General features: G+C 31.2%; 1 protein-coding gene across 1 annotated transcript; it reads right to left on the bottom strand.

The window, feature by feature from the left end:
• Positions 1-1,024: 1,024 nt before the first annotated feature.
• Positions 1,025-4,312, bottom strand: LOC110931220. The gene is made up of 3 exons (XM_022174623.1): positions 4,105-4,312; positions 2,810-4,030; positions 1,025-2,685 (listed from the first exon to the last, which is right to left on the bottom strand). Exons 1-3 carry the CDS (start codon positions 4,310-4,312, stop codon positions 1,025-1,027), a joined length of 3,090 nt encoding a protein of 1,029 aa, XP_022030315.1.
• Positions 4,313-24,740: the final 20,428 nt, after the last annotated feature.

The raw sequence follows: 24,740 nt of genomic DNA, 5'->3' as shown, positions 1-24,740 counted from the left end.
CCCATTACTCATGGTGAGTGTCACACATAATTTTTATTTTAGATAATCTCTCCCTTGTTATTACTATACCTAAAATGTGATGGTGAGCGGGGTTGTTCATAGATGGATCAAATTGTTACATATTAGGATCCAATTAACCCCTAAAATTTTTAAGTTTTATATAATATTTAGAATTCAGTAGTTGAATGATCGGATTTACAACACACATTCCCGATGAAAAAAATAAAATATCTTGGACCCGTCACTAATTTAGTTTTTTTTTTTTTTTGGCGTACAATCTGTGTATTTATTTCCAGTCATTCATATATATGTATTAATTTATCACATTCGGATGAATAGTGCTTGGTCAACTTTCTTTGACTATTTTCCCTTTATTAGAACATCTGTATACACCATAGGTTTTCCCTTTCGTAACCCTAATCAAACTGTCTCACACAGATTTCCTACTTAAGATTAAGACAAAGAACCCTCAATACACAACAGGTAAAAATTTATAATTGGTCATTACTCAACATGTGATATGGATACATGCTTGTGATTATCTATAACAAAAACCAAATTCGTTTGCTTATTCTGCCCCTCAAATAATTAATTAGCAATAATATTTCACGTCTTGTTCTTCCTATTTACCCTATAACATTTACGAAGTGTTATGAACAATATATATATTACTAGACTAGTTTAAGTACCCGTGAATTTCACGGGATGCAAAAAGGAAATATTTTTAATATCACCGTTAACATAAATGTTATAATTTGATACACGTTAAAACACGAACAAATATATAAGATTTGAACCACATATTGAAATACATGAATAACCAACAATCACAAATCGTTGAAAATCTGTCTATACACGATATTAGTTGTTTTATATCAGATGTTGTGTATGGATTACGAATAAATGAATTGATTGATATAAAATTTAATAGGAAGAGTGTTTAAATATAAATACATGAATATGCAACAATCACAAATCATCAAATGTTAGTCATTAATTAGAAGCAACGCAATACATTTATCAATTATAATTCGTTGAAAATCTCTTTATAAACAACATTACTTGTATTATCTGTCGGTTTTCCATTGTTGTCAAGTATGAGTAGTTTGACCCCATCTCTTGTTTTCACCCTTGATAAAGCAACATACAATTGACCATGAGAGAAGACGGGTTGTTTCAGGTACAAACCAACTCTTGAAAGCGACTGGCCTTGACTTTTGTTTATTGTCATCGCAAAACATACGGAAAGTGGAAATTGCCTCCTTTGAAAAGCAAAAGGAATCTTTTTATCAGAAGGGATCAAGTTAATTCGAGGTATATATGTAGAAGTACCAATATTTGCACCAGATATTATCTCGGCTTCTATTACACGGTTGTACAACTTTTTTACTTGTAGCCTTGTACCGTTGCACAAACCATTCCGTTGGTCAATATTTCGTAATAACATTACTGGAACACCAACTTTTAGCACCAACCTATGATTTGGTAAGCCAGATATTTTAAGACCATTGAGCACATCCGGAGAGTATATTCTTTGTTGTGTAGCATTTACATCTTCGGTCGGACAAAGACTGTCAGAGCTAAGATACTCTCTTTCTTCACCAGGAAACATTGATAGCAACCTGTCATTAATCTCATGCACAATGTTATTCTTCGGTGCAAGTATAGCGCGCTCACTAAAATAATTATGGTTGTTGATGTTTTGCAAGATTGATGGATAAACAAAATCAATTAAACTTGGAATTGGGTCAGATTCATCAGTAATCAGAAGATCTTGTGGTATTTGAATAGTTGCTTCCCCATCATTTGGACCACCAACATTACCCTCACCCAAATCCAAAAGCCATTTGGCAAAACTATTTATTTCTTCAATATCTACCGTCGACCTTCCAACGGTTAACCTCATGTTTCTTGTTAATCTTAGCAATTTACATTTACTCCACAAGTAAGACGAACATAAGGAGGCATTAACAATCTCTTGTCTTCCACCGTTTGGAACGACAGGTAATATTTGTCTGAAATCGCCACCAAAAACAATTACCTTACCTCCAAACCGGATGTCTGAATTGAGAGATGGGTCGATGTTGAAAACGTCATTCATTGTTCTATCCAGCGCTTCGAATGCATGTTTGTGTACAATAGGTGCTTCATCCCAAATTATTAATTTCGTCTCATGCAGTAATTTAGACACGTCACTTCCTGGTTTTATATTACATACAGAGTCTTCAGTAAGATTCAAAGGTATGTGAAACCTGGAATGTGCAGTCCTGCCACCATCTAACAACAACGATGCAATTCCACTTGAAGCCACATTTAAGACGATTTGACCTTTTGATCTAACTGCAGCGGACAATGTCTTCCATAGAAATGTTTTACCTGTTCCACCATAGCCGTAAAGGAAAAAAATCCCACCGTTATCACCATTCACTGCTGCCATAATTTCTTCAAAGACAGAGCGTTGTTCATCAGTTAACATTGTCAACTGACTATCGTAGAGATTTCCAAGATGTGTTATATCATAGGCCCGCTCCTCGAATATCAAACGACTATCTGAACTACCTGAAGATGACATATCTGGAAATGGCATTGTTTGAAATCTTCGCAAGGATGAATTATTTCGCAGTAAAAACTTCTCAATCTCGCACAAAGCATAGTTTTTCAGTTGGTGCTCCGGAATTGATAACGCTGTGCAATACGAAAAATATATCAAACTCCTCATAATAACAAAACCGAGATTAAATAATATCTAAAACATTAAATAATGTATTTGATAATATAAATAGTAACATTTATTGTAAACAAAACTTACCTGTAACTCGATGGTATTTCTGAAGTCTATATAAAAAATCGTCTGTCATGTATTTCCATGAACTTTCCCAAACAACCTCAGGTCTAGAAAGACTACTGGATAACAGCATGGTACAAAATAAATTACGAATATATGAAGCGCTTCCTGATAAACTTGCTTCCTTTATTGCCTCCACATACTCGGAGTCATCATCCAAAAGACCGAGCGCGTAGCAAGCATCTCTATATGTATCGTAAACATGACCATTAACTGTTTTAATGTCATCAAACGATGTTGGTCCTCTGACCTTGTTAAGCAGAATTCTCAAAAAATAAGCTTCACCAAGTGACGGAGGTACGGAATGAATCCTGCCAATAGCTTTTTTCCTTTGTCTAGGTTCCCATACTCGCTTATCAAGCTTCCAAACATAAAAATTGGGAAACTGAACATATGTAAGTGTACGGGACAACGTGTCATTTGGGTCTTTATTACGTTCCATCCATGAGAGAAACATTGAAGATTTAACAGATGGTTTGTTTAGAACATAGTTAATATCCTCATCAGGTCCGAAAACAACAGGTTGTTGCCCAGGTAGATGGAACGGAAGTCTCATAACAGAAGGTCGTCTATAATGCACTTCATTGGCAAATATCCTCCAAGATGCTTCGCAAGCTGATATATATTGACAATCGTAATACTCTTTTATCTCGTCTTGTACTTGTTCGTCAGATTGATTATCGCTTTGAACAACAGCTATAGTCGCTCGGTCAGGTCCTTTATTAATATATTTAAACAGATACTTTATCGAAGCGGCCTGATTGCACCATTCAACATTTATATGAGCTTGATACCTTTTCAATAATTTTTTGTTGTACGGTACCACACTTCTGTTATCAAGGTCAATTTTATTTTTCACAACAAAAGCGCCATTGTTTCTCCTTCTGTATAAAGGAAACCCGTTTGAATCTAGTGTAGTATGATCTTGAAATTCTTTGGGAAAGCCTTTTGAACACTTCCTATCAACCATACATGGAGAGCTCAACCTAGCATTACCACATGGACCGTGTATCATATATTCTTTCACAAGCATGAATAATTCTGGATCTTGACTTCTGTCAGGTATTTCTGCGCATATAAATCCATCAACTTGGTCCACCGTAGGTAATTTCGATTCAGGCTCCATGAATAAGCATAAATGGGCATGAGGCAAACTACGTTTTTGAAACTCGATTGTGTAAACAACTACAAAAAAAAAACACAAATTTTTACACTTTACGGCATAAATATTAATCTGAATAGTATTTTAAAAAATGTACCTGCTGAAGCTTTGCCAAATAGATGATTCTTTTTTAAATCTTTGCAAATTGAATCAAGCTTAATTTTGAACAATCTGGAAAGGATATCAGGCCTATCTTCCGGACTGAGATTGGTGTCTTTGAGAAAGCGTTGAACTTCTGGCCATTTGGGATTGCATGTTATGGTTATAAAAAAATCCGGATAACCAAAGCATTTACACAGAGCCATAGCGTCTAAATAGTTTTGCATCATATATATCGTGCTCCACCAGTAAAGGAAGATGGCAAGAAGATACGTTTTCCAGCCTTAGATATATCATCTTGACCATGTGTTTTTAATTTACGGAGGCTTTCATATGTGTCAGACCTAAGATCTTTCTGTTGATATCGTATATAACTAAGTCTCTCACTCTCTATCATAGTATAAGCATCAACCAAGAACTGCTGGAATAACCTCCTAGAATTCAAGATTAACGAAAACTGATTTATCCGATCCTGCATACGATAAGCAAAGAACTCTCTCATAGTACAATTTGGACGTTTCTTATTAACAACATCAATGACACCTCTGTGAGGGATATCAATTCTGTAGCCATCATCTCCGTACGGAAACAAAATCGGATACTGTAGTGCGAGATATGACGGGTGCAACTCACTAATTCTCTTCAGTGTACCAGTTTGAGTCTCAACAACAATATCTCTATTGTCAATTACATTTTCTATATCTCCAACAATGAGAGCGCCAATCTCACCCGCCGTTGGTAAGTTATACCTCCGACCATCTTTTTCTCTTGTTCCGAATAGGCGAAGCTTCAAATTTACATGAGGGCTGTCTTGAAGAGAATCCCTAGCTCTTCTGTAAGTTTTGACCAACTCATTGTCGTTATCTAAAACATCTTTTATATGTTCTATTAACTTACGATCAAGAGTAGCAGAATAAGAAGACGATGAATCCTCTGAACGACTGTTAACAAAAGTTATCAAATATTATTAAGATTGACATTTAATACAAAAGAATAATGTAAATAAGTATGCGAATGTTAATAATAACCAACAGAAGTTACCTAAATATCGCTTGCCTGTTTGTAAGTTCGTTCTCAGTATCATATATGTATAGTTGGCAAAATTTTGGTTGCGCTCCGTTGTTTGGCATAAGACTTCCAATTGAATGGTAATTTTCTCCACTAATTCTAAAGCAAAAAGGAGCATTGCCTCTATTAACCGTTGAGTCAACCTTACCACCCATTGAAGTAAATGCGAACATGGAATTGTAACGGCGAATATTTTTCAAAAAATGCTTGCTTTCATTATTTTTTTTTTACTAAATAGGATCCGATAACTTCCTCTGGCATCTTTGTAATCTGGAAGCTCTACTATGCCGTAAGAACAACACAAGAAATAACACATTTTCCCATCCTTTCTTCTTCCTCTTCCTTTTTCTGCATCCCATAACTTTGCATTACATAGTTCACAGGTAACGCATTGGTCACCATGATCCAAATAATCTGTATTGAAAATTAATAAAAACCAAATAAAATAGTGATTTAATAAGAAAAATACTATCTACTTGTAACATTTAATACCTTAAATAGGTTACACTACAAACAATTAGACATGTACCTTTTGAAAGACCCTTGAACGGATCATGATCTACGATTTCCTCTGTATTGAAATCCATAATTCGTATTGGAGATGTAATTCGTGGTGTGCTAATTAACTTTCGTTTTCCGGATGACAACCTTTCCAAAGATGAATTTTGAAGCATACTGGAGGTGCCGGTGAATGATGTCAGGCTAAAAGAAATATGACGCGGAATACAGTTTGTTGGTTGAGTGACATTGTTAGTAATACAACTAACATTACCTATTAAGATATACAAACAAAGTTTATAAAAAAACCTACAGATATTAATTTAGATAAAGCAGAGAAAAATAAACGAAGGTTAATAAGTCCTTACTTGTTGGCATCAATGGTGTGGTTGCTGTAACATTAGAGATGACATTTGGAATTGACTTTGTTGGATAAGAAGCCGGTAAATTTATATTGGTGTATGATATGATGTGTCTCCTATCGGATATTTTACTATCCAAAATATCTTCCCTTAATCGGCTGTTATCTATGTATTCAAATACAATATAATGTGGGAAATAAAGAAAGCATGAAAATGAAACAAAAATTCAGTAATCAAGTAAATATAGATACCAATATTGTAAAATGCAAGTTTAGTATTATATGATACTTTAAAGGGGGGTATTACAAATGAAGCATAATAATCGAACTTCTGCTAAAAGCGATAAGTATTTTGTATCAACGCGCGTACCAGGAGTTGTTATCGAATCATTTGTTATGGCATTATTAGTGACATCTTCTGATGGACATCCATGTAATTTACACCACTTGTTGTCCAATAATAATTTCCTTATTTTCCGACTTTGTTTTGCCTGATCTTGACTAACAATGGGAATAATAGCTACAACACAACAAACAGAGATCACAATTAATAATTTAACACACAATGCATAACAGTTAAATGTATAAAGGTTAATAAGTACTTACTTCGTGGCCTGAATGGTCGGGTTGTTGTAACATTAGGAATGGCATTTGGAGTTGAATTGGATGGATAAGAAGTCGGTAAATTTATATTGGTGTCTGATATGATGAGTCTCGTATGAGATCTTTTATTATCCAAAATTAATTCCCTTAATCGGCTGCTATCTATGTATTCAAATACAACAGAAGGTGGGAAATAAAGAAAGCATGAAAATAAAACATAACATTCAGTTAAAATAAATATATTTATAAATATTAAAAAATCCAAGAGTATTATTATATGTTATTATAAAACAGCTATTAAAAAGATGCATAATACTTAACCTTCTGAGAAAACCGATACTTCTGTTGTAACAATACGCGAAACAGACGGAATTATTATCGAACCATCAGTTATGACATTATTATTGATAGAACCTGATGAACATCCAGGTAAATTAGATTTCTTCTTATCCAACAATAATTTCCTTATTTTCCGACTCTGTTTTGCCTGATCTTGAGTAACAACGGGGATAACAGCTTCAACACCATCAACAGAGATGACAATTAATAATTCAACACATATAAGATTAACAATGATGTTTTTAAAAAAAATTGTACCTAAATTGCAACATATTATTTTAACAGAAAGATGAAATTAAAGTTAAAAACACAACAACGTAAAACATATTGTTAAGTGGTACCGTTTGTAATGTTCGATAGTGGTCTTCTTCCTCGACGAACTGCACGACAATAAAAAGGATGTTAACTTTAGAAAAAACGCATTAACTTTTAAGACATTGCTGATATTCATATTAGCAATCGTAGTATAATATATTAAATTTACTTAATTTCCTTTGGCCAATGGCAAACGTAATTTATGTATTAAGTAATAATACCTATAATTAAAAGATAACTTATATCATTGCGAAGTTAGAATCGTACCGGATGTAGTATTGGAGGATGGATTATTAGGTACAAAGGATGTATCATCTGTAATTAAAATGATTATATAAAAGTTAAACATGTTCATAAACATATATTATAAAAGGCTGAATGAAGTGCTAAATTCACGACATTACCGTTTGAAATGTTTTCCTTTCCGGTGTTATTAGATAAAGATGAAGAGTTGAAATATTTTCTTTTAGACATTCCTGAAATTCTGCTACGATGTAAGAATACAACATTCCAAATGTAAGTCCATTTAAATTGAAACTAAGGATCAGAATGTAGAAATTAAAGTTAAGATACTAATTCATACGTACGTTGTGTTATCTTAAATCCTAAAACACCATTATACAATGAAAGAATAGTAGCATGACAAAAGTTTGAAATAATATCATTCGATAAGAACAAACTGAAATATAAGTTATAAATACATTTATTATGCATATGGAAAAAACACCATAAAATAAGAAGTTATTTTATTATTAGACATAAAAAATAAAATAAAATTCAATACTTGAAACAAATAATAAAGTTCTAGAACCAAAAGAAAAAAAGTATAAAATACAATCATAATTTATATTCGAATGGAGAAACAGTGGTCTCAATAAATAAGGCCCCTTTCGGACCGTTGTAGTTGTCAACATGTTGGAGGTAGTTGAAAGCTTCATTGCACAAGTCAACTTCAACAAAATCACCCCAAATACTTGTTATCAATCACTTTTTGTCTTGAATTATATTTGTCCTTTGCATCCTTGCTGATAATCAAGTACGTGAGGGTTATCGAAAGAAAAAACCTTGACCCAATCATCATGTTCAAATTTGTACAAATCAGCCATTAGTTGATCAGCACGTCCAACGACAATCACATGAAGCTTGTTCGAAATGCTTAGAAAATGTCCTTGGCAAGGATTGACTTCCATACGCTCGGGAAAACAAAGTACGCTGAAAGATTCAAAAATAACATCAAAAGTAACTATGTTCCTCTCCCCAGGAGGAAACCAATAATTTGAAACCATGAAATATATGGTTTTGCCGGAATAAGTTGCAGGAGACCATGAATAAGACGATGAAGCCAGTTTAGAGCCGTTGAGGAAATCTATTTTTCTCCAAGAGTCAAGACGTCGTGAGTAAACACGGGCAGTACCAACGTTATGGCAACACTTTATGTGAAGCACTTTGAGATCGTCGAACTGGTCAAAGTACATTCCACCGGTATCAGAGTTACGATCAAAACGATGATTAAAGTAGTCGTCGAATATCAACTTAAAGCGGCCCGTTGTTGGGTTCCAAAGCATGAGCTCACATAAAATCCTTTCATTGCAAACTAACAACAGACCGCTAAAAGACGATATAATACGTAAGTAGGAAGGGTGGATATTGTATGGGAAAGTTATTGTTTTGCTCGTATCGAGTTCCAAATTCCCACCTACTATATCGTCGACGACTATAGACTCATATTTCAAGGACAATAGTTTCTTTTTTAGTGAATTTCCAGCCCGGCGAGAATGCTTCAACTCAAAATTATGAGTCGATAGTTCCTTACGAAAATATTTCGAAAGAATTTTGAATCGATCTACAGCTTTTGCAGGGAGCCTTGAGAAAATCTCGTCGACAACCATTTCCATGCCAATCTTTTCCATTTTACGATCTACTGTGTTAGAATATAAAACCTAACAAATGAAATACAATTGATGTATATAGTTGTCTAGAAAAAAAATAAGTATTACTATAACTATATAAGAATATATTGGAAAACAAAAATACAGTTGGAATATTTAAAAAAATAAGATAACATAAGGATGATAGCATACGCATTCAGAGAAATTAACAATTGTAGTCAAATTAAAATCAATTTAATATTACACAATTACTTAAAATTAAAAGGATACATATATTTTAATCTTAATTTCATATTGAACAATAGGATGTAGCAGTAATAAATAGCAAAAACATTTATATTATTGTATAACAATGTAATAACTAACATGTAAAAGCTAACAACGTATAACGTATTTGAGTATAATGGCTGAACATAAAGCTACAAATACATATATATATATATATATATTTGTATATATAAAAGATGTTAGTGTTCGTATAGTAAATTTAGAATAGGTGACTAAGAAAATTCATCATATCTACATCAACATATTGAAACAAAAGTAAGTTATGTTGAAATATATTTATTTCATACAAACGGATTACAACACTATCAGTTAATTTAAAATCATGTTAACATTAAATAAGATTAACATATACACAGATGAAAATGCAAGTATGAAACAGAAAAGAATACAACTATGAACATTCAAAGTATAATATCAGTATAAAGAATTTTGTTATTATTACAACATAATGCGATAACAATGATCAAGAAAAAATTTTTGTATTACTTAGACAACAGTTCTAATGCTTAATTATAATAACATCCGTAGAAAAACCATACCTCTGTGTGTGTGTCGATGAAAGAAGGTAAGAAGGTTGGATGTGTATGAATTAAAAGGTAGGAGAAGGATATTTATAATACATGAAGCCATGTAAGTTTGGAAATGATATAGCTAAATATAATGTTATATTCGAAGTTTACTAAAATAGATAAATCTGCGAAAATAATTACTTGTGATTGAGACATTTCCATTTTTTGCATAAAAATAATAAGTTCAAAACTTACAAAGATTGCAAAATTAGGATCCTAATTGTATTTTTAAATTCGACATTAATTATTAATTAATTACAATAAATAAATAATTTTAACTAATTGGATATGATTGTGCAATTTTCATATAAACTATATCTTTTAAATTAAGAAATGTTGAAAAAATTTAAAGATAAAAATACAAAGTTTTATCTCCTACAATGTGTTTGAAAATAGTTTGTTCCATTTAGGATGTTAGATAACAAAAGGAAAAAAAAAATTATAGATAACATATACCTTGTTAATCGTTACTCATTTCAAGATAGGGAGTTCGTTGAAAAAAAGGTATTCTTTGAAATTGATGTCAAAAGCACCTTATTAATCGTTATTCTCTTCAGAAAACAAAGTCTTTAAAAAATTGGAATTCTATGATTTTAATATCAAAAGTAAGTCACGATAATATATAAGTTATTAAAGTTCATCTATTTACAAATTCAATTTGTTGAAGATATAGATTCTTTGATTTAAAACATTTATATGTACAAAATTTCATACACATCGAAATAGTATAACTAAGTTACAATATTTTTTTCAAATTTGTTTCTTAAAAATTATATACATTTGATCTTCTACTCGTTTGCTACTTAATTTTTAAATTTTTGTTTTTTTATATTTAACATGTCCATATGTATAGTATATGTATTAAATTATTTACAAAAACAACACAAGTTAATATTTTGATGCTATATTAATGGAACACTAATATGCATTTAATTTAATGTCTATTTTGATAAATAAGATACCGCATAAAATTAAGTAGCATACAAATGTCTATATATAAGATGACACTAAATATTATCTTTAGTAATAAAGTCAACTGCAATTTTGAAATTCATTTTTACTTGTAGTAATATAGATTAACATTCACGTTGTACACAAAAGTTAAGTACCATACAAAAGTCTATTATCAATAAAGTCGATAAATGTACATGTTCAAAACATACTTAACAGAAAAAAAACCAAACAGTTGTTCAACAGACAGCTTATAAACGATAGGTGCACTTTGGCTTACTCAGAGCAACATTTTTTAAGATGACGATTTTTTTGGAAGTCACATAAGTGAAGTCAAGCATCACGCCATCATTCAAATTATTTTCCGCCATAAATATAGGCCAGTTTATTACTGAATAGCGTGATGCACTTCCATTTTTTTTTCTGGTTTGACTTCATAAATACTAACCTGCCCCTGCAGGTTTTCAAACTTCAGTGTATGCAGTTTCTTTGTAAACCCTGCGCGTTTTGATACCAGGACCTGGAGACGCTGCGTGTAACAACGTGAGTTAAAAAGAATAAAATTTAAACGATGAATAATAAATAAAAAAACAACCTATATTTAAAGATTGTTTAAGCAGAAATCATACCAGTCTGTATTCCCCTCTACGTGTAAAGTTACAAAACTCCGGATCTTCAGGAATAGTGTGTTTTCCAGATTTCTTTGCAGGTAAACGCTTCTTAGACTTGGAAGTACCAATAGAGCTTACATTTTTCTTTACCTTTACGATGGAAAAAGTTGTTGTTTTCAAAAAGATACCATATTATTGTGAACAAATTAATATTAGTTGTATAACTTCATAAACTTACATCTCTTGTGAGAGATGGGGAACCTTCAGCTATAACCCCCTTGGAAGTGCAATAAACGTCATGTTGTTTAACATTACTTGGTTCTCCAAGTCCATCCTTTATGGTGATAGCATTCTGATCTTGAATGCAAAGATCCTGTTTCAATGACAAATTTTTCATTAACATACCTAATGTATATAATTACCTATGATTGTTGAAATTAATATGAATTTTATGTGTACATACAAATATATAAAAGTATACGATTACCTGGTGGACATTTGGTTCTTCATGTGAGAACATGAAGCCATAATCTTTACGTATGGCCTATAAAGAACAGTATGCAAAACATTAGTGATAGATAACTATTAAGGAATAATGTATATACAGATAACAGAAGATTACCTCGTCTAGTTTATGAAGGTACTCATCACGAGATACTTCAACAACCTCATCATCAGAATTGTCTCCCATTATGAACACAAAGAGCAATTGAACTACAACAACAGTTTACTGAAAGTGAGCAATATCAATGTTCTTAAATATCGATACATATTCATCATATAAAAAAATTTATTGAAATGAATAACTACAGTGAAAGATGCAGTTTTTGGAACCGACATAGTACAATAATAAAAACACTTTTTATACTAAATAAGATTCAAACAGTACAATCCGAATATCATAAAATAATTTATAATTACTTATAAAAAATAATATAAAATAATTAAAGACACTATAGATTATATCCATATAGGCCTAAAAAAATAATGTAACACTGAATAAAAACATAATAAATTCTAAAAACAATCATCAAACATCTAACATCTAACATCTCAACAAAAAAAAAAAATTCCGAGAGGATACTAAGCATGATAAAAAAAATACAGTTTAAATTTATGACCCACGATTTCGACTAAAGGTTAACCATATTTAAACATGTAGTTTATGGAACCTATACCATACAAACTTCAAAATTACTTTCATTAATAACCATAAATGGAAAAATACACGAACATCTGCATCTACAAATGATACTATAATTTCAGATTAATCGTGATAATTGATATTAGAAATGTTCAACGAACTACAGCTTTGCATCCATACATACATAAAAAAAAGTCATCTGAAACTGATTAAATCAATTGTAATGTTAAAAACTAAATACATCATAATTTTTATGAAAAGAGTAACGAAAAAGATATTTACAACAAAACATTTTCAGAACAAATAACATGCATATATGTGGATGTAAATCAAATACCAAAAATCTTTATTAGCATTGTGATTGAACAATTTATTACAAACTTCCAGCCAAACAAAATAAACGTATAAACATAGAGTAGGTGCGGTTAACTTACCGGTTAGGATCTGATGAAACGAAAGTATGATCTCCCGGAACTTGATTTTGTGTATATGACAATGGGTTTCTTCAAGAACTACCAAAATATTTTTATGATAAACATAAAAAAAAAGAGTGAAATAGATGATTGAGATGATGGTTGAGGTGTAATGATGGCTTTAGGTTACCAATGTCTGATATTTTCTTTTCATTATTTTTATCATATTTTATTTAGAAGGAAATTGTGATTAACATATTTTAGTTTGCCGAAAATTGTGTATAATAAGATTTGATTTATCTATTATTGAATAAGAAGGTAATTTTCATTACCATATTTCTTAAGGAAATTAGCAAGACTTTGTAAATGTTAAATATAGTCAAACCTATAAAATCTTTTGTTTATAAGGTTGTTAAATTTTATAAATTTAAATATAAATAACATATGTTTCCTACCTACCAAATTTAAATTTTAAAATTATGGTGCGTTATAATTAACAATAATAAACTCATGGTTAAATCTTACATCTTACATATTACCTCTGATATAATACATTTATAAATAAAAATTTGTAGGTACAATTAGATACCAATTATGTATTATATCAATAAGGGTTTGTGACCACAAATGATATATAAAAATAGAGAACAACAAATATAAAAAACAATTACGAAATAATAAATTCATCACATTTGACAAAGATAATGAAATAAAACAAAACACCGACCATTGTGCAAACTTAAAGAAAAGAAATAAGTGCGATTATCATCCATAACTAAAAATAACAAATATTTATAAAAAAAGAAGAAGACGATAAAATAAATGGAGTCCAACTCATATTATCAAATAAGATAAGGATCCGGATTAATGCCTTCTTCAAGAAGTTCTTCCTGGTAAAAAACAAAACTGAAAGATTTTTTACAATTACTGTAATCAGTGTTAAATTTAAATATAAATATAAATATCAGTTTATATTTATTCTTTTTTGTATATGACAAAAAAATATAACCAATCTATTACTAACTCGGGTCGAATGCTTCATGAGAAAGTCAAAACTTGTTAGTGCTTCATACCAATCTTTACATACAGTTCTGAACCGACCAACTGATTTGAGAGGGAGCCTAAAAAAAATTTCCATGATCAACAAATCGAACGGGATATTCTCCATGATACGAACAAACCTAGCAAGAATATACACATATAATAATGGAATTAACATAGTTATTATTCATACATCAAAAGACAATGGGTATTAAAAAAAGCTATTTTGATAATACCTTCTTGAAGAAACACAAAAATAATAAATAATTTTATATGTATTGGAGAGAACTGTTGTTGTTACTTATAGGAAAAATAAAATTATAAATGGAATGATATATATCACTAATATAATATATTAACAAATATGTATGTAATATAAATGGCTTTGATATATGATAGGAATATGTGATAACAAATTGGAAATGATAATTTCCTTTTTAGAAAGCTATATCCGTTTATTTCTTTCAATTAAGAGTACTATATTCTGTTTGAAATTTAGATAACATTACTATATTAAATTTATCCAAACGGATCATAATATTTGGTAATATATTTTATTTTGTACTATATACTAAATAAAACATTTCGATTTATCATAATTATTCTTAATGAATGGGTTACCATATAAATTAATAAATATAACAAATAATGCTTTTGAATGATAATTTTTTTTTTTTGGATGGATCTTACTCAATAATGTTATTTGGTAATAAAGAATGAAAATTGATTAGGTTGATCATAGACATTTTCCATAATTAAGAATAATAACTTACCTAAATTTAAGACTTTCAAAAAGTGTGTACATTATCTTTTGAAATATAATTCAATTTGGCAGTTATGGAGCATAAACCTTAACTTGGGAAGATACAAAAAAATTTATATTATATAGTGTTTACTAATTAAATGTAATTACATGTATAAGTTAAAATTCGTCATTTAAACAAATGTTTATTAAATTTAATTTTAAGAAACATAGCAACACAAATGAAAAATTAGTTGTTGACTGATATAAACATAGAACGGATTGAAATAAACAAATTACTAACGTTAAAGTATTTACAAAACATGATCAAGAAAGTTGGTTAACCAAGATACTAAAACATGTACATAACATGCAAAACTTAGTAAGCTAACATATCGTTGCTGAAACTAAAGCAGCGGACCAACAAAAACAGTTACTGGTACTAAAATAACAATAACCAAAAGGATAATTCCACTGTTTCTAACCACCAAACGTAAAGATCATTATACTGTTTTTTTACCACCAACACATCCCATCTACCTTGACCGCCTCAATGGTAAATCAACATACCTTTACTTTTGACATAAACCATATGAAACTCAGAATCCCTTGCCAACTGTTTGTCTCGAACAAAATGATTCATACCAGTCACGTTGTAGCGCGGACATCCTTGAGAGTGCTCGTCCCAAGTCAAACCAGCGGAGTCCTTGATAATCAAATCCATCTTACGATCCAAACCATGCAATTGTGCCCACTTTTTTTTCAGGTGCTACGAAAAAAATACAACAATGTAATAAATAAATTGCTTAAATAGGGATAATCCAATTATAAGGAATACAAAAGACAACATACATTAGTATTATGAAAAGGAAAAAAATCACAAACTTACATAATGATTGTCCACGCGAAATACAACTGGTACTTCGTCATCCGGATTTTCTTCAACACCAACTACATGAATCGGATTAGGCAAGTCATCATCAGAAACTTCAATCACCTCATCTGTATGTTCTTTTTTGATAGAGTGTAGTTCCGGTGGTAAAGTTAATAGGGCAGGTTTCCAACAGAAAACACTCAACTCATAGGTCCTCAAATCAACCATTTCAAAAACCACCAAATGATGATCAGTAATAGACATCTCAGATTTGATCCGACTCCAACCAGTTGTAATATAGAGTTCATCGTCAAAAACTTCCATACGGACGAACCATTTACGATTACCGGACGACCGTACAACAGCAGGATATCTCGGAAAAGTATTTAACATCTTGTGATGAACAAACATCCTATCCACATACTACACGTGATACGGAAACATATATTAGTACAGTTTAAACATATATAAATTCAAATGTTAAACATATATAAGTTAAAATTGATAAGTACCATGCAGTTATCTCGGTCCTTTGATCCTCCAGGTAGGTAGTAGAAATACTCAGACGGCGCAAGAGATATGTCTTGGTAAAAGTAGATAAGACAAAAAGAAGATAAAGCTTCTTCGAATTGGAAAACCAACCAGGAATTTGATGGTAACTTCAAAGAGGTGACCATATCAACCCACCCGTTATAAAGAAAATAGTCGCCTGCAATCTTAATAATTTTTACTTTAAAAATCCTCCCATCGACAGTGCGGATGACAGCATTCTTGTCTGGGTAGTTGAATGTTTTAATCCACTCGTGATATAATGACGGAAGTTTCTATAAACAAACACAGTAGGCAATGTCAATAGTAAGTATAAGATGAATAATGACAGATAAATTACTAAAAAAAATATTAGTGTGGTCCATAATTGTTACAGGATTAATACTAACCAACGATGTTCTGACATTGTCACGGACACGAGCAGCGAATCCATAAACCATTTCAGCTTTCTACGTATGCCTTGAACATGACACGAAAACATTTATATTTAAACCATCAAAACATAAGAGTACACATTTAGAAGCTCAAACCGGGTCTTCAAATAAGGAATAAAAAATTCAATTACTAAAACCCAAATTTTTTTTCATACACAATAAAATTAACAGTCAACCTAATCAAATCAAAATTCATTACTAAAATCACCAAATCTTAGTATACAATTAGGTTTTGACCCACTAACATCCCCAATGTATATACGAATCAGAAACAATCACAAACAATCTCGAGAATGTTATAGGTTTACGGTTTAATCAGAATCAGAAACAAAAATCAAGAAAAACAAAAGATCCTTGTATAAGAATGAAGATATAGAAACAAAACCGGAGTCGGAATCGAACATTTAAAGTAAAGTACATGAACACTATACACAACAAAGAGATAAGATATCAAAACCATAGAGATTACCTAAGAAAATTGTGATGAAGATTGGATGAACTTCTTGAAGATCAAAAGGGTTTCTTGGTTTACGTGTAGAAGAAAAGCAGACAACTGAGATTTTGTGTACATTATTTACAAAAATAGAATTATATACGGTCCATTTTTTTTAATAGGCGGGTCGGGTTCATCGAATTCGGATGCCGCGTGTTTAAGTTAAAAAAGGAGGAAATGAGTAAATATTTAAATATTTTAATTCTTTGGAAAATTGGAAATGCGACCATTTACTAAACTGTTAATATCCATAGTAAATAAAACAAATAAATGTAACATCAACTTCTCAATACTAAATAGGTGAGACAACGGTCTCTTCAAACAATGCTACATTGTGTAGTCCTTTAAATGTCACAGCATCTCGTAAATATTGAGAATCCTTCATTCCAATTTGTAAGTCCATAATACCACACCGATCGATCTGAACAGACCAAGTGTCACCTTTGTTCTCATCTAATTTGTTAAGCCATGCCTCATATGAGAAAAATAACTTTACGTTTGAAAAAGACAACACTTCTGACCATAAGTCATCTTGAAATTTATATAGCTTCACGATTGTTTCAGGGGTCTCTAAAACAATAAACATATGAAGTGTGTTGCGGAGTTTGAGAAAACTTCTTTGGCGACCAATAACATTGGTAGATTGGGGTATGGAAAACTTCGAGAAAGTTTCAGATTCCACATCAAAAGCAATCGTATAACTTTTAGCAGGCGTCCAATAGTGTGGAGATGGAAATATAAAACTTTATTGCATAAAGTTCCAGAAGACAACCAATATAAACTTGAACCTAAATCCGGCCCTTTCTTGAAAGTTAAAGTTTTCCATTCACATGTCTTCCGAGAATACACACGCGGTACAATATGATCCATACGACGTTGAAGAAGTAATATTTTAACATCGTTAGATGAATCAATATAAATCCCAACTGCATCTGTCTTAAAATAAAAAAAAATGTTTCGGTTTCTTATCACACAAATTCTTAAATTGGTTAGTTGTTGGATTCCAAAGAATCAATTCGTTCGGTAACCAATGGATGGAGATCAGCAAAAGACCATATTCAGAAGCAAGAATTGTTAGATTTGAAAGACAGGTGTCAACGGGGAATGAAATAGTCTTCCTTGAAGAAATGTCTACCTTTCCACTAATCAGGTTAAGAAGATCAATTGATGACTTGGTCAGCGTGATAACCTTAGGATCTTCATATTTAGCCGTACGGCGATAGTGAATAATCGCAAACAAATGTGACGACAATTCGTATCGCCATTGTTTGGAAACACATCTTAATCTACCAACACACTTTGTTGGTAGCCTTGATAGGATTTCGTTAGCAAACATTTCAAATTCAAGACGTTGCATCCTACAAAATATTTGAAAAGAAACAATTGAAAAGAATTATGTAATCAAAATCGTGAAGTATACAACCAATTTATATAACTTATTACTTAGAAAATAATATATAATGACAAATTATAATAACATCCATAATACTGATACCTTTGTGTGTGTATGGATGAAAGAATGTAAGAAGTTTGAATGTGTATGAAATAAAAGGTAGGAGAATGGTATTTATAATATATGTGGCCATCTAAGTTTGGAAATGATGTCCATAATTACAATTCAAATTTCGAAATTTATTAACATAGATAAATTTCCATATTGTATGTGATTGACCAAGTTCCATATTCACAAAACTACTATAAAAAATAAAATAAGAAAGTTTGGTACATGATGTAAGTAAATATATTTTTAAATTTAACATTCATTAAAATTAAAATAAATAAATATGTTAAGTCCAGCTGTATATGTATAATAGATATTTTGTTAAATAATTTTTTCGGAATTACTGCTTAATGATATCAATATATATATATAAATCGATAATGTGATAGAATAAATTATAATATTAAATAATTGTATAAATATATTTTTTTCCGGAATTGATGATTAATGATAGAATATTAATAAATAAAGCCGACCTTCATCCAAAAAAAAAAATTCACATATAGATATATCGTATAACCGTTTATACAAACAGTTTTTAACTAATATAGAATACCATAATATGCCTGATTTGTTTTTTTATAGGAATTAAACATTATTAATGTGATATATACAAAGTTATGACAATACACTACAAATCATTTTAAAGAAAATAAAAATGCAAAGGCTGATTAATAAAACCATCTCTTATTCATCAAACGATAACAAACCACACAAGATACACCGAATGCATATTCGGTACCAAAGCAATGAAAACCAAATGTCAAAAATCAGAATGATAATGAAAACATAATAGGAAAATTAAATTGTTCAAACACATTGAGATGATTATTATATTGTCTGGCTACTTCTCGATCTTGGGCTTCAAAAGCCCATCAATCACATTCGCATCTTCCTCCATGCCGCTATCACCATTACGCGGTTTAGTAGAGGACTGGGAAGAACAAAAATCAGCCTCATAAACCGCATCCAAATTGCGTTTAAGTTCCTTTTCCATCATCGAAACAGAACTACTTTTGACAGGAACGGATGGGGTGGTAAACATGCTCTCATTCAACTTAGAAATCGGAGTCTCATCCTCACACGTACGGGAGACCGAATCCTGTCAATAATATATAAAAAGGTTAGAAGATGAAATAAAAAAAATTACGGCACAAAATGTTCCAGCATTTATTAAATTAATGTAGCTCAGAAACCTTAACAGGAACCTTCACAGTTGGATTTGAATCAGCGGAAATAACGTTTAACTGTTCCTCGTCAACAGGCTGTTTTTAATAAAGTTTATAAATTATTAGTTAACATATAAATATAACGTAGAATAGTTTATACCCATATAGTTTCAAGGTAGAAATAACCTGGATAGCATTAAAATGGTGATCAAGCTCAGACATTATTTCTGGATTCTCAGTCAACTTTGAAACAGAGTAGCCATCTGCTTTGTTTTTTAGGTTATAAGAACCTATGGCTATCTTGAAAGCAAACTTGTGATTTAGCAAAGCATTAAACTCTTTAGGAAACTTCCCTTCGTTAGCCAACTGTTAGATAAATGTAAAAAAATTGATCATGAACAACATTGACAGTATTTTTAACAAAATAAGAAACGAAATAAGAAATGTATAATACATGAGTAAAGTTACCTCTATGTTTTTTTCTAATAGCTGATTTGCAGAAACACTGAGCAGCTTCACAACTTCACGTTCAAACAACGTCAACGTGACAATCCCGGTACAATCCCGAACACGTATCGGAACTTTGATCCTGTAAATATTTGTCAACGTTTTAGTTAACAATAAAAATATAATATGAGGACAATAAAAAAAATAAAGTAGTAAATTTACCTGGGAACAGAGATGACGGTCTTTTGATTACAACTATCAGTCTGGCATTCCAACACTGTTACTTCATCAAAACCTTCGCTTCCATCCTCCTTCTCCTTGCAAATAGTTGTTGTAAAAACCTTTCTGGTGCAAGATTTACAGGCATTGTAAAACCATGTGCTTTCTGATGCGAAGCTCTTGATTGTACCAAGGATAATAACTGCCTTTTTCTGTGCACGATAAAGAGTAGTTAAACATACTTTTCACAAATTATTACGATATAACTGTACTATAACATAGATACAAAGTGTACAACTAACCTCTGCGATTCCGCTCAAAGATCCAATTGTACTGAAGGTAAAATCTTTAAGATATTCGTCAACGGGTGACTTTATAAGAGAAGAAGTCAACCCAGAATAACCGGAAGATGTTGAAGCCGAAATCTGAGCAACAAAACTAATAACACACTACAAAGTTAATGACAGTAATTTGTAAATAAACTATAATATATAAAATTTTATTACGAAAACAAACCTTTTCTTAAAATCAAGAATCTCGGGAATGTCACTGTTGATGAACACTCGAGTTACAGTATACAAATTGGATACATTGACATGTCCTATGTATTAAATAAAATGTATTTAATTTGCAGCTTAAATAGATGTAAAAAAAATTGGTAATAGATAATTGACATTGAAGAGATAGAATATACCTCCCCAAAACCGATACTTCCCAAACTGAATAACGACCACAACATTCTTTTCCGCTGGATGGTTGCCCTCAAATGCTCGAATTTGATCAGCATAACCATCCCATAGTGTAACAAAAATCTGATGGTGCCTATAAAAAAAATTAATTTTTAACTTGTTATTTGCAGATAAAATCATAAAGTAAAATTACAAAAAAAAAAGATATAAATATATGAAAATTTATTCGTACTCCAGGTCTTCAAGAATAAAGGTAACTTTGTTTTCCTCTTTGCCGTTGTTACTATCACTCTTAACCTCAGACGGAATGTTCTTCACCACAAACCCAATAACATCTAAAAATAAAAATAGTAGAAACTAAATAAGATATATATAGAAATTCCAAACTTTTATCATATCATCTCATATTTTTAAATAATTTACCAATTGGACTTTTGAAAGACTTGAAGTCATCATCAGGATCCTCCAGAATAGAATCAAATGGAGTGAAATCGAATCCCCACTCAAAACCAACAGGCCCAGTGTAAGCCTCAATAACAGTGTTCTGATTTAGATTGATCTTCAACGTACTATGAACGTATTTAACTTTCTGGCGATTCTCACCCATGGATGGGTTACGAATAGTTAAACACTGATTTTCTTTCAAAAGGTGCTCATAAACGGTATCATTTCTTTGGAGTACAAATGCCTGCATTTTGGTGCCCTGCAACAGCACGGGTTATAATAATGACATAAGTTAAAATAAGATATATATATATATATATATATATAAATATAGATAAGTTATTAAAATGTATATAAACAAACCTCTTGGTCCATGAAGATCATGTCATAGCAGTAAATCTTTCGAGGATTGTTGAAGGCAGGTCTTGTCCATAATCGGACAACGCGGACTCTGATTGTGTAATCATCAACATTAAGATCAACATTGTTGAGAAGTGTAATAGCAGGCTGTTCCATTTCTGCAATTGAATAATAGATAAAACATTATGGTTTAATCATAAAAGCAATATGTTAATCGAAAACATTATGCTGAACTAAAATGAATTAAAAATGATAAAGATACATTGTTATGAAAGAAATGATGTGAGTACGATGTGAATGACAATGTAATATGTTAAAATGTTATTTATAATAGGAGTTGGGAGGTTAATTTTGGAAAAGAAATTTGTTATCATAATAAAAATTTGGAATGAATTCTTTATTAAAATATAAAATTCAGTTACATCTATTTTTATATGATTGATAATTTCCATATAATAATCACGAATGAAGATCATAGAGAAAAAAATTAAAATGAAAAAATGCCAGTTCAAATCAAAGAAAAATGCAACGCAAATTAAAATGTGGTAAAATAAATAGGCAAAATAAATATTTAACATAATAATTATCAATGAATTACTAAAAAAAAATGAAATATAATAGATGCGGAATACCTTAATGGTAGCAAACAGGGCAATAGCATTCCTTGGTATCCTACCTCGAACAAAGTTTTTTTTTGAAAATTTTTTATCATATCCGATAAACGAACTCGGTAAAGAACGATCAAATATAACATACAGTTCCATATATCGCAAATGCATGTATTGTAGGGTGTCTTTGCCAACATGATTATTAAAATTACCTTATGACCACCAAACAAAGGGCTCAGAATAGGTATTGTGGTTCTCACTGCTGCTTAACAGGTTGCAAAAAGAGAACGGAGCGCTAGCCATCCATGCTATGCAACATCGAACCAAGTTTTTTTTTACCAAACTCATCACAGCCGGAAAATCAAACTCAGGAAAGAAAACATCAATATTATGAATTCCTTATGACAAATTAACACAGGGCTCTGAATAGGTATTGTGGTTCACATGGCTAAATAACAGGTTGCAAGAACAAAACAGCGCACTCGAAATCCATGCTATGCAACATTTAACCAAGTTGTTTTTTTACATAAGTCATCACAGCCGGAATATTAACATAATATCAAATGTTATTATAAAATAAATTGTTATTATACACAATTTTCGGCAAAATGAAACATGGTAATGATAATTTCCTTCAAAACCAAATATGATAAAATTAATGAAAAAGAAAATATCAGACATTGGTAACCTAAATGCATCATTACACCTGAACCATCATCTCAAACAAATATTTTACTTATTTTTGTACAGAAGCCATCACATTCGCAACACGAACACGGGACGGAACGTTCAAATATAAGTTAAAGTTTCATATACCGAACCCGGTACGGAACGATCAAATATAAGTTATAAAACAACAAAGGGCTCAGAATAAGTAGAGTGGTTCTCATGGTTGCATAACAGGTTGCAAGATTAAAATAGCGCACTCGCCATCCATGCTATGCAACATCGAACAAAGTTTTTGTTACCAAAGTCATCACAGCCGGAAAATCAAACTCGGGACGCCAACATCAATACTATGTAAAGCTTATGACACAATATGACAGGGTTCAGAATACGTATTGTGGTTCTCATGGATGCAAAACAGGTTGCAAGAAGAAAACAGTGCACTCGCCATCGATGGTATGCAACATCGAACCAACTTTAGATGATACAGGTTCACGTAACAAAAAGCAACCCTCTGTTGAAGAAGCAACCAGTGACAGATTTTTGATGGAATTATTATGAGGAGTCGGTGACATTGCCGAGGAGTATAAGAAAATGCTATCACTAAGCATCTAATGACACTCCTTGACAACATCACTGACACATCCATGTTTCCAGCAGAAGTCTGTCACTGGTTGCTAATTCAACAGAGGGTTAATTTTTTTAAGTTTAGTGTATCATTTAAACCTTATAAACTGTGCACTTATGGATTTCTTTTTAACCGCAATTACCATATCTGCAAAATAAAAAAAAAGGTTATATGAAAAAACAGACAAAGAAATATGACTACAGAAATATGTTAATTGATGGGAAGATATTCAAGTCTTAACCTATAGTGGATCCTGTTCATGATAAGCAACAACCAAAATTTGTTCACAAAAATCAACAACAGCTTTCTTTATGTGTATTTGCAAACAAAAGTGTTAGACTTAACTATTATACAAACAGATATACCAATGAAACAAAACCTTTGACAATAAAACATAAAACAATTAGCAGATGGCAATAAAACCGTCCATTCAAAATCATGAACATACAACCTTCGCCAAACAAACAGCCTAATTACTTATGTCAGTCACATAACGGACTTCAATCAACAAATTTGTTACTTATATCAGCCCAAAAACATTCTTCATAGATACACATAACATCCAATTGTAAATCGCAGACACTTGAAGTCCGGTTTCAAACCCTATTTCAAATCAAATCAACTAAACACGGATTCAAATCATATAAACCAAATAGGGATTAGGGTTACAGTGTATTTTATACCTAGAAATTCAACATGTAAATATACGTGATAAATCAAA

This window comes from Helianthus annuus, chromosome 3 (assembly GCF_002127325.2).
Source record: "Helianthus annuus cultivar XRQ/B chromosome 3, HanXRQr2.0-SUNRISE, whole genome shotgun sequence".
Taxonomy (NCBI): domain Eukaryota; kingdom Viridiplantae; phylum Streptophyta; class Magnoliopsida; order Asterales; family Asteraceae; genus Helianthus; species Helianthus annuus.
The sequence above is the reverse complement of the archived record's forward strand: the minus strand, read 5'-3'. Positions and strand labels throughout refer to the sequence as shown.

What these genes read in the sequence shown, in the direction of transcription:
- LOC110931220 (XM_022174623.1), bottom strand. Translation starts at nt 4,312, where the DNA reads ATGGCTCTGTGTAAATGCTTTGGTTATCCGGATTTTTTTATAACCATA. An exon ending in ATTTGGCAAAGCTTCAGCAG is followed by an intron (nt 4,031 to 4,104) that starts GTACATTTTTTA and finishes TTTTTTTTGTAG; the next exon opens with TTGTTTACACAATCGAGTTT. An exon ending in GAAATACCATCGAGTTACAG is followed by an intron (nt 2,686 to 2,809) that starts GTAAGTTTTGTT and finishes CGTATTGCACAG; the next exon opens with CGTTATCAATTCCGGAGCAC.